The 12,300-nt window shown below is 42.9% G+C and overlaps 1 protein-coding gene across 2 annotated transcripts in view; it reads right to left on the bottom strand.

The window, feature by feature from the left end:
- Positions 1 to 12,300, bottom strand: part of POC1B (POC1 centriolar protein B) — a 188,270-nt gene that overhangs the window by 161,453 nt on the left and 14,517 nt on the right. The window contains exon 2 of one of the 2 annotated variants that reach the window (XM_069764379.1): positions 7,388 to 7,472. In XM_069764379.1, coding sequence (XP_069620480.1) covers positions 7,388 to 7,472 — 85 coding nt within the window. Of the gene's footprint in view, positions 1 to 7,387; positions 7,476 to 12,300 lie in introns of both variants that reach the window. The other variant, XM_069764380.1, reaches the window with a different exon arrangement.

Below are 12,300 nucleotides of genomic sequence, written 5' to 3'. Positions count from 1 at the left end.
TTGGATTGAAGTTCATTCTATGTCCTCCGTAGTACACGCCTGCGCAAGGCAAGATTTCCTTGCGCAGGCGTGTACTATGGAGGACAAAGAATGAACTTCAATCCAATATTGCCGCCAGCATGCAGCCAGCGGGTAAGGAAACGGTGAATCAAATATCCGAAAACTCCGCCCATATGACCGAAAACTGATCCCGCCAAATTCAGGTGACAGGTTCCCTTTAAGAAATGGGGTACGTGAACTTTAGATCAGGGTCATTTGCAAGTTTTGGGTAGTCATTATGATTTAATAAGAAAAAACACAGTAGTTTGACAATAAATGGCTTCACCCAACCACTAAACATGAGTGGAGAAAAAGTTTTTGTGTTGTCATTCATATTCTCTGAAAAAAAGGCCGAAAAAGCAAAAATTCTGCTGGGGTATGTAAACTTTTGAGCACAACTAAGTTAACTATTATAAGTGACGATTCTGGGAACCCTCCTTTAAACCACTTAATCAAGTTTTCAGGAAAAAAGATCCATGATTAAAAGTAAAGGACCTCAAAAGTCATCGTGTCCAACCCCCTGCTCAAAGCAGGATTCACTAAACCATCTCAGACACGTCTATCCAGCCTCTGTTTGAAGACTTCCATTGATGGAGAACTCACCACCTGGCAGCCTGTTCCACTCATTGATCACCCTCACTGTCAAAAAGTTTTTTCTAATATCTAATCTATATCTTCTCCTTTTCAGTGTCATTCCATTGCTTCTTCTTCATACCCCATTATGACCCATTTAATATTGATACACTCACTATATATATATATATATATATATATATATATATATATATATATATATATATATATATATATATATATATATATATATATTTATTTAACAGATGTGGAAAGTGCCAAGAAATCCATTTTGAACTTTACTTAAAGGGATAATCATTTGTACAACCAAATAGAATATTTGAAAAAAACCTCACCGTCTAATAGTATGAAGGAATATTCAAAAACCACATCATTAGTCTAATAAGGCCAGGAACTAACTCACATGCAGTATGGTTCTCCCATAATCACACAAAGAGTGCAGGTGTGGAGTGTGCAGGTGTGGAGTACTCCCAAAAGCACAAGAACATAGAAAACCGGAGTAGCCATAAACCACAAGGGAAGATAAAAGCATACAAATTTACTTTAACATCAGTAAAAAATCATGTACATATATTACAAAAAGTCAGACAGGTAGCAACGAGGAACAAACCTAAACAACAGAAGGGCAGACCGTAAATAAACACAGGGTAATGAAACACCCAGTGTGGATGAATATCATGCAATCTCCACTAACTAAGGCTACTTTCACACTTACGTTGTTTTGTATCCGTCACAATGAGTCGCTTTGAGAAAAAAACGCATCCTGCAAATTTGCCAGCAGGATACGTTTTTCCCATAGACATGTATTGCCGACGGATCGCAACGTATGGCCACACGTTGCGTCCATCGTGCACTGGTTGCGTCGGATTTTGGCGGCCCGTCATCTGGAAAAAACGTTCAAGAGAACATTTTTCTCTGGGTTGCATCCTGTTTTTCCGTCTGTGCATGCCCGGCAGGAAATCTCACTCTCTGTCTCTTTCCTGTCCGGGACTGCAGACGGAAATGTGAAAGGACACACTTCCGTCGGTACGTCGCGCCGACGCTTTGTGACAGGCGACTACTGACGGAAATGTGAAAGTAGCCTAAATATACCTGGATGATGGCTGCAGCAAAAGTGCTTGTACATGAGCATAAAGTGCCAAGGACTTATCCTCGACTGGCATTTCTGAAGGGGAGAAAGCCGTGGCGAAACGCGCGTTGGGGTTAAGTAGGGCAATCCAATTCACCCTGACATGGGTAAGGCTACGTTCACATTAGCGTTGTGCGCCGCTGCGTCGGCGACGCAACGCACAACGCACGCTAAAACGCACGCAAAAACGCTGCGTTTTGCGACGCATGAGTCATTTTTTGCCGAAATTTGGACGCAAGAAAAATGCAACTTGTTGCGTTTTCTTGGTCCGATGCTTGCGGCAAAAAAGACGCATGCGTCGCACAACGCAGCACAAAAAGACGCATGCGTCCCCCATGTAAAATATAGGGGCGCATGAAGCATGCGTCGCCGCTGCGTCGCCCGACGCAAACACGACGCAAAACGGGAAACGCTAGTGTGAACGTTACCTAAGTGGCAATCTGCATTCTCTTGTTACCTACTAGAGACTATTCAGTGCTAATTGTGCAGGTATATATAGGATTCAAATTAGACACTTGATCTGTCCTTGGCACTTTATGCTCATGCGCAAGCACTTTTTTTGCAGCCATCATCCAGGTATATTTAGCTAGTGGAGATTGCATGATATTCATCCACACAGGGTGTTTCATTACCCTGTCTTTAATTACGGTCTACCCCTCTGTTTTGGTTTGTTCCTTCTTGTCACCTTTCTGACTTTTTGTAATATATGTACATGTTTTTTTTTTTACTGACGATGTTTAAATAAAATTTGTATGCTTTTATCTTTCCTTGTGGATTATGGTTACTCCGTTTTTTTTTTTGTTCTTTTTCACCGTGTAATAGGTAGAATGGTTGCGTTTATCTTTGTCTGCTTCGCTCCAACAACTGCTGACCACCGGTAATTCATACAAGATAAAAGGATTGGATCAGCATATAAAGAAAATTCAAAATTTTATCCCTTCAGATTAGAATGTGACAACCTTGATCAACATAATAAAATCATGTTTACTCAGATGTGTTTCAGGGCCGAAGTCCTTAATCTAAGGGCCAGAAACGCTTCAGAGTGAACATGATTTTATTTTGTTGATCGTGGATATCCCATTTTAATCTGATGGAATAACAGTTTGAATTTTATTTTTATACCAATCCAATCTTTTTTTTCTTGGGTTATAGCTTGCCTTTTCTTTGAGCTGTCATTCTCCTGCAATGAGAACCTTTATCTTATATAGTTCACAGCTGGTTTCCATGGAGCTCGGCCACTAATAACTGCCCAGAACGATGCCGAGAGTGCACAGTAGTCACAGTCTATGGGATGAAGTTTCCTCCTAATATACTAGCCACCTTTCTCCAGCTGAGGCTACGTTCAGACTAGCGTTGTGCTAGTGTGCGTCGGGCGACGCAGCGGCGACGCACGCGTCATGCGCCCCTATGTTTAACATGGGGGACGCATGCGTTTTTGTTTGTTGCGTTTTGCGACGCATGCGTCTTTTTTGCCGCAAGCGTCGGACCAAGAAAACGCAACAAGTTGCATTTTTCTTGCGTCCGATTTTCGGCAAAAAACGACACACGCGTCGCAAAACGCAGCGTTTTTGCGTGCGTTTTGCCGCGTTTTTGCGTGCGTTGCGTCGCCGACGCAACGGCGCACAACGCTAGTCTGAACGTAGCCTAATTGATTTCTGTACAACAGTAAGCTGCTCAGCTCCTTCTTCCTCCCTCTCGGCTCCTGACAAGCTGCTGTAATAATCTTCCAAACTCACCAGCTCAGAGCATAGGCTTTCCCAGAGCAGGTCTGCTAATCACGACTCAGTGTCGTGTGCTTGCTGAAATAACCTGATATTTCTATGTGCAAATACAGAGATAACAATGCACAATCCAGAACAAACCAGCTGAATGTGTTCTAGCAGAACTTGTGCTGAGCTTTATGCCTATGCTACTAATACTATAGCCCTACTACTCACCAGAACTGTCACTCAAGGGGAGCCCGTCCTGCCAGACACCAGGAAATTAAAGAGACTGCAAACCTGTGTGCTGCTCAAGAGACAGCTTGAGAATATCCCTTTAAGATGGTAGATATTGACAAACAAAACACCTTTAAAGAATACCTGTCACTAGTACAAAAGTGGACAGTTTTTGTTATCATTTTACTCATGCTGCTCCCCTGAGCAATTTAGTAGTGATTTTTATAGTCCGTATCATTCGTTGCACCGAGGGTAATAATGCAGAGCAGCTTAAAGACATGTCCCCCAGAGAATCCTGCGAGTACCACCCCGTAGTAAAGAGTATAAAAATTAGTACTAAATTAAAAGGTCTATGTATTTGAAACAGTATGGAGGATTAAAAAATAAATAAGAACAGAACACGGGCCATTTTTAACCTGGTGACAGTTGTGCTTTGGGGGGACAATGTGCAATAACTATAAAAGAACACACATTGTTAGAAAATGGCAGAAAACATGAGATCAATGAGTGGAACAGGCTGCCTGGAGAGGTGGTGAGTTCTCCGTCAAAGGAAGTCTTCAGAGGCTGGATAGACATCTGTCTGAGATGGTTTAGTGAATCCTTGTTTGAACAGGGGGTTGGACACGATGACCTTTGAGGTCCTTTACAACTCTACCATCTACTATATAAACGTCTAAGGGTCACTTCCGTCTGTCGCGGATATTCCTTGGTCGCGGCCTCTGTCTGTCATGGAAATCCAAGTCGCTGGTTGGTCGTGGCAAAACGCCCACGACCATTGCCACGACCAATCAGCGACGGGCACAGTCCGCCAGCAAAATGGCAGCTCCTTCCTCCCCACAGTCAGTGCCTGCTCCATACTCCCCTCCAGTCTGCCCTCACACAGGGTTAATGCCAGCGTTAATGGACCGCGGTGTAACGCACTCCATTACCGCAGCTATTAACCCTGTGTGACCAACTTCTTACTATTGATGCTGCGTATGCTGCATCGATAGTAAAAAGATCTAATGTTACAAATAATCATAAAAAAAAACAAAACGTTATTCTCACCCTCCGACGTGGCGCTGTCCTCGGAGGTGCAAGCGGCAGGTTCCGGTGGCAAGGATGCTATGCGAGAAGGACCTGCCATGACGTCACGGTCATGTGACCGCGACGTCATCACAGGTCCTGCGCTCATACCAACCCTGGGACAGGAAGCTGCCGCATGCACCGCAAACAAGCGCCAGGAAAAAAAAGTCACAGAGAAAAATGCAGAGATGTTTACCTGCTGAAGCCTCCAACTGAATGCACTAGCAGGGTGCGGCGGACACGATTTATGATGGCGAAAACACAGGTGCAAAAAATACCGATGAAACAACCACTTTCAATCCAGTGTTGGCTGTTTGGCATTAGTGCACAAAAAGATAAGAGATAATATTCTGTAAACTGTTGGCCTCTGTTCACATAGCATGCATTAGGTGGCACTGGGCAGCCCGCATATATCTGTGTCAGTAATAGGCTGTAAACCAGATGCTTTGCATTGCCTGTGTGAACAACGCCACATACAGACTATTATCGTTTATCTTTTTGTGCACTAATGCCAAACAGCCAACACAGGATTGAAAGTGGTTGTTTCATCGGTATTTTTTGCACCTGTGTTTTCGCCATCATAAATCGTGTCCGCCGCACCCTACCAGTGCATTCAGTTGGAGGCTTCAACAGGTAAACATCTCTGCATTTTTCTCTGTGACTTTTTTCAATTTTTTGGAGGATTTCTAAGTCCTCTTTTTGTGTCGGTAAACCAGCGCCAGGACTACAAGGGGCACTCGGATGGTGAGTATATGTTTATTTTAAGTCTTTTTTAACCTGTTACATACGTGGCTGGGCAATACACTACGTGACTGGCCAATATACTACGTGGCTCTTTTCTGTATACTATGTGACTGGGAAATATACTACGTGGCTGGGCAATATACTACGTGGCTGGGCAATATACTACGTGGACATGCATATTCTCGAATACCCGATGCGTTAGAATCGGGCCACAATCTAGTCTACTATACAATTGTCTAAGGGTCACTTCCGTCTTTCTTTCTGTCTGTCACGGAAATCCCAAGTCGACGATTGGTCGTGGCAAAACGGCCACAACCAATCAGCGACGGGCACTGTGCTATATACTACGTGGCTGTGCTATATACTACGTGGGCCAGACCCTTTAAGAGAGCATGCCATTTTCTGTAATGTTCAGAATAAGCTGTCATGGAATAACACTTTTTCTGCCCATTATATGACTTGTATCCTACACTGTTCACCAGATTTACCATCTGTGGACTCTCCCTAATATTCAGTTTTTTCTGAGCTAGTGAGAGGAGAATAGCTAGTATGCCTCCTACATAGATAATTATGAAAATTGTCTCTTCAGAGGAAGAGAGCTAGAACTCTAGTGCCACCTATTGGAAGTAGCAATCCTAACAGCCAATGTCGACCCTTTACCGAGCCTTGTCACATGACTTAGGATAATAGCCAAACCAGAATCTCAATTTGCAGACACTGTGTTTCGGGTACTGCCCCTCATCAGTGCAAAGTGTGAGATCTGGTTTGGTTGATTGAGAGGCGTCCGACTGATATCTAAGAAGAATCATTTCTCCATGCGGAGATTGACATGATAAGCATGCCGAGATGAGGAGACTTAAAGCCACAATGCTCCTCTGGGAAATATGCTAATTATGCAAATTGTCTCTTCAGAGAGGAAGAGAACTAGAACTTTAGTGCCACCTATTGGAAGTAGCAATCCTAACAGTCAATGTCGACCCTTTAACGAGCCTTGTCACATGACTTAGGATAATAGCCAAACCAGAATTTCAATTTGCAGACACTGTTTCGGGTACTGCCCCTCGTCAGTGCAAAGTGTGAGATCTGGTTTGGCTGATTGAGAGGTGTCTGACTGACATCTAAGAAGAATCATTTCTCCATGTGGAGATTGGCATGCTAAGCATGCCGAGATGAGGAGACTTAAAGCCACAATGCTCCTCTGGGAAATATGCTAAGTATGCAAATTGTCTCTTCAGAGAGGAAGAGAACTAGAACTTTAGTGCCACCTAGACATCACACACAGTGATGGGTTTATACTCTTCTTTCTCTGTAGCACATAGACAAGCAGTAAGTTGGAGGACATTATAGCAAAGTACTGAGCTGTGTGGCTGTGATTCAAGCACTGAATGAGTTGAAACAGTTGCTTGTAGATGCGGCTTAAATTTCCTGCCCCTCACTATGCTGGATGCATCTCACTACTTCCCCACCCTCTCCATTGACTATAATGGGATGTGTAACCTGATACTTCACAATGCTGGCATTCTTTATTGCTTGGACCAACAGTAAATGACACATTCAGGAGACACTGGGATCATTGAGGAAAAGATATTCCGATAACCGAGGAAAATATGTTTTCAATACTCACTACTCTTAAGCCTTATTTTCATACGGAAAACTAGAATTCCTGACACAGATGTAAACTTACCTTTAAGGGTTCTTAAATAATAAGAAATGCAAAGCACTTGTAAACATTTGAAACTCTGCAATTTATATCCCATTAAAATCCATTATGTTCTCAAGAACAGAGGGGTTTTTAATTTTAGAGTTTACAACTTTTTTATTTTTTTTTTAAAGGCTAAGAATGGACTTTAAGGAAAAAAACAATTTATGAGATAATTACCAAGTTGTTTGTTGTCCGGACTAAAGTCAACACAGGTGACGGCATCTTTATGTCCTTTGAATTGGCGCTGCAGGGCCGGATCTTCCTACTCAAATCAAAAGTCCCTCATCAATCACTTATGTCCATCATAGATTCAGCAAGAAAAGACTCAAGAAAAGAAAGCTTTAGTCTCAGTGCTGAAGAATAACATTCTGATACATAGTGTATGGTAGGTCTGTTTTGTTAGATCGCATCGTTCATTATCAAAAATCTAACAACATACAGGCGACATCCTACAGATCCTCTCTACATACAACATACAGGCAACATCCTACAGATCCTCTCTACATACAACATACAGGCAACATCCTACAGATCCTCTCTACATACAACATACAGGCGACATCCTACAGATCCGCTCTACATACAGGCGACATCCTACAGATCCTCTCTACATACAACATACATGCGACATCCTACAGATCCTCTCTACATACAACATACAGGCGACATCCTACAGATCCGCTCTACATACAGGCGACATCCGACAGATCCTCTCTACATACAACATACAGGCGACATCCTACAGATCCTCTCTACATACAACATACAGGCGACATCCGACAGATCCTCTCTACATACAACATACAGACGACATCCTACAGATCCACTCTACCTACAGGCGACATCCGACAGATCCTCTCTACATACAACATACAGGCGACATCCTACAGATCCTCTCTACATACAACATACATGCGACATCCTACAGATCCTCTCTACATACAACATACAGGCGACATCCTACAGATCCGCTCTACATACAGGCGACATCCGACAGATCCTCTCTACATACAACATACAGGCGACATCCTACAGATCCTCTCTACATACAACATACAGGCGACATCCGACAGATCCTCTCTACATACAACATACAGGCGACATACTACAGATCCGCTCTACATACAACATACAAAGGGACGAAGGAATTGTCCGAAACACGCGTCGGGATGCGTTACCACTGGACACAGCTACCCGAGGTATTTACCGACATTAATATATTTTTTTAGGTCCCCTCCGTGCACTTTTTGTACACTTGGTTGTCTTGGTGTCCAGGTCTGTTGCTGCATATAAGCACTCCCAGGAGCACATGTTACTCCTTGCACATAGCACTTTGTTGTTGGGCTTATGATTGCTGGCCATATGCATAGCACCTAGCATTTGTACACTTAGTTTTTTTGGGCTCAGGTCCGTTGGTGCATACAAGCACTCCCTGGAGCACGTTAGTTATCATTTTTTGCACATAGCACTTTATTGTCAGGCTTATGATTGATGACCATATGCATAGCACCTAGCACTTTTTTAAGTTCAGTATTTGTGGAACATGTAAGCACCATTAAGAGCATATGTATTTTATTTTTTGGCACATAGCAACTTGTAATAGGGTCTATGTTTGCTAGTTATATGCATGCACTTTTTATATTTATGCAATCTAATCCTTATAATATTTTGCACCTTATACTGTGTGAATTATGAAATATATATTTTTATGTTATATTGCACAGTTCTTACTTTGGTGGGAATCTATTGATGTAATATTGGGTGTGCTGTTATTTTACCATTCTTATATGTCCTGTGGTACGTACTAATATTTGATTTTATATGATACATATTTTTATGAATTATTTGTTGCTATTTGAATTGTGTAATAAAGGCAGATCTTTAAATATTATTCCTGGTGTGGTGCTAATCTCTGGTGTGTCTATAATCAGGGTGTTTGGGATTGTTCATACAACATACAGGCGACATCCGACAGATCCGCTCTACATACAACATACAGGCGACATCCGACAGATCCGCTCTACATACAACATACAGGCGAAATCCGACAGATCTGCTCTACATACAACATACAGGCGACATCCTACAGATCCTCTCTACACACAGGCGACATCCTACAGATGCGCTCAACATACAACATACAGGCGACATCCGACAGATCCTCTCTACATACAACATACAGGCGACATCCTACAGATCCTCTCTACATACAACATACAGGCGACATCCTACAGATCCTCTCTACATACAACATACAGGCGACATCCGACAGATCCGCTCTACATACAGGCGACATCCTACAGATCCTCTTTACATACAACATACAGGCGACATCCGACAGATCCTCTCTACATACAACATACAGGCGACATCCTACAGATCCTCTCTACATACAACATACAGGCGACAACCTACAGATCCGCTCTACATACAACATACAGGCGACATCCTACAGATCCGCTCTACATACAACATACAGGCGACATCCGACAGATCCGCTGTACAAAATGTAGGCCCCTTAAAAAATAGTGAGGAAAGAATGGTTGTAGATGACGAGGAAAAAGCTAACATATTAAACACCTTCTTCTCCACGGTATTCACGGTGGAAAATGAAATGCTAGGTGAAATCCCAAGAAACAATGAAAACCCTATATTAAGGGTCACCAATCTAACCCAAGAAGAGGTGCGAAACCGGCTAAAAAAGATTAAAATAGATAAATCTCCGGGTCCGGATGGCATACACCCACGAGTACTAAGAGAACTAAGTAATGTAATAGATAAACCATTATTTCTTATTTTTAGTGACTCTATAGCGACAGGGTCTGTTCCGCAGGACTGGCGCATAGCAAATGTGGTGCCAATATTCAAAAAGGGCTCTAAAAGTGAACCTGGAAATTATAGGCCAGTAAGTCTAACCTCTATTGTTGGTAAAATATTTGAAGGGTTTCTGAGGGATGTTATTCTGGATTATCTCAATGAGAATAACTGTTTAACTCCATATCAGCATGGGTTTATGAGAAATCGCTCCTGTCAAACCAATCTAATCAGTTTTTATGAAGAGGTAAGCTATAGGCTGGACCACGGTGAGTCATTGGACGTGGTATATCTCGATTTTTCCAAAGCGTTTGATACCGTGCCGCACAAGAGGTTGGTACACAAAATGAGAATGCTTGGTCTGGGGGAAAATGTGTGTAAATGGGTTAGTAACTGGCTTAGTGATAGAAAGCAGAGGGTGGTTATAAATGGTATAGTCTCTAACTGGGTCGCTGTGACCAGTGGGGTACCGCAGGGGTCAGTATTGGGACCTGTTCTCTTCAACATATTCATTAATGATCTGGTAGAAGGTTTACACAGTAAAATATCGATATTTGCAGATGATACAAAACTATGTAAAGCAGTTAATACAAGAGAAGATAGTATTCTGCTACAGATGGATCTGGATAAGTTGGAAACTTGGGCTGAAAGGTGGCAGATGAGGTTTAACAATGATAAATGTAAGGTTATACACATGGGAAGAGGGAATCAATATCACCATTACACACTGAACGGGAAACCACTGGGTAAATCTGACAGGGAGAAGGACTTGGGGATCCTAGTTAATGATAAACTTACCTGGAGCAGCCAGTGCCAGGCAGCAGCTGCCAAGGCAAACAGGATCATGGGGTGCATTAAAAGAGGTCTGGATACACATGATGAGAGCATTATACTGCCTCTGTACAAATCCCTAGTTAGACCGCACATGGAGTACTGTGTCCAGTTTTGGGCACCGGTGCTCAGGAAGGATATAATGGAACTAGAGAGAGTACAAAGGAGGGCAACAAAATTAATAAAGGGGATGGGAGAACTACAATACCCAGATAGATTAGCGAAATTAGGATTATTTAGTCTAGAAAAAAGACGACTGAGGGCGATCTAATAACCATGTATAAGTATATAAGGGGACAATACAAATATCTCGCTGAGGATCTGTTTATACCAAGGAAGGTGACGGGCACAAGGGGGCATTCTTTGCGTCTGGAGGAGAGAAGGTTTTTCCACCAACATAGAAGAAGATTCTTTACTGTTAGGGCAGTGAGAATCTGGAATTGCTTGCCTGAGGAGGTCGTGATGGCGAACTCAGTCGAGGGGTTCAAGAGAGGCCTGGATGTCTTCCTGGAGCAGAACAATATTGTATCATACAATTATTAGGTTCTGTAGAAGGACGTAGATCTGGGAATTTATTATGATGGAATATAGGCTGAACTGGATGGACAAATGTCTTTTTTCGGCCTTACTAACTATGTTACTATGTTACATACAGGCGACATCCGACAGATCCGCTCTACATACAACACAGAGGCGACATCCGACAGATCCTCTCTACATACAACATACAGGCGACATCCTACAGATCCTCTCTACATACAACATACAGGCGACATCCGACAGATCCGCTCTACATACAACATACAGGCGACATCCTACAGATCCTCTCTACATACAACATACAGGCGACATCCTACAGATCCGCTCTACATACAACATACAGGCGACATCCGACAGATCCGCTCTACATACAACATACAGGCGACATCCTACAGATCCTCTCTACACACAGGCGACATCCTACAGATCCGCTCAACATACAACATACAGGCGACATCCGACAGATCCTCTCTACATACAGGCGACATCCGACAGATCCGCTCTACATATAACATACAGGCGACATCCTACAGATCCTCTCTACATACAACATACAGGCGACATCCGACAGATCCGCTCTACATACAACATACAGGCGACATCCGACAGATCATCTCTACATACAACATACAGGCGACAACCTACAGATCCGCTCTACATACAGGCGACATCCGACAGATCCGCTCTACATACAACATACAGGCGACATCCGACAGATCCTCTCTACACACAGGCGACATCCTACAGATCCGCTCAACATACAGGTGACATCCGACAGATCCTCTCTACATACAACATACAGGCGACAACCTACAGATCCGCTCTACATACAGGCGACATCCGAAAGATCCGCTCTACATACAACATACAAGCGACATCCGACAGATCCTCTCTACACACAGGCG

The sequence above is a fragment of the Ranitomeya imitator genome, chromosome 4, assembly GCF_032444005.1.
Source record: "Ranitomeya imitator isolate aRanImi1 chromosome 4, aRanImi1.pri, whole genome shotgun sequence".
Lineage (NCBI taxonomy): Eukaryota > Metazoa > Chordata > Amphibia > Anura > Dendrobatidae > Ranitomeya > Ranitomeya imitator.
This window is presented reverse-complemented; position numbering and strand designations above follow the sequence as displayed.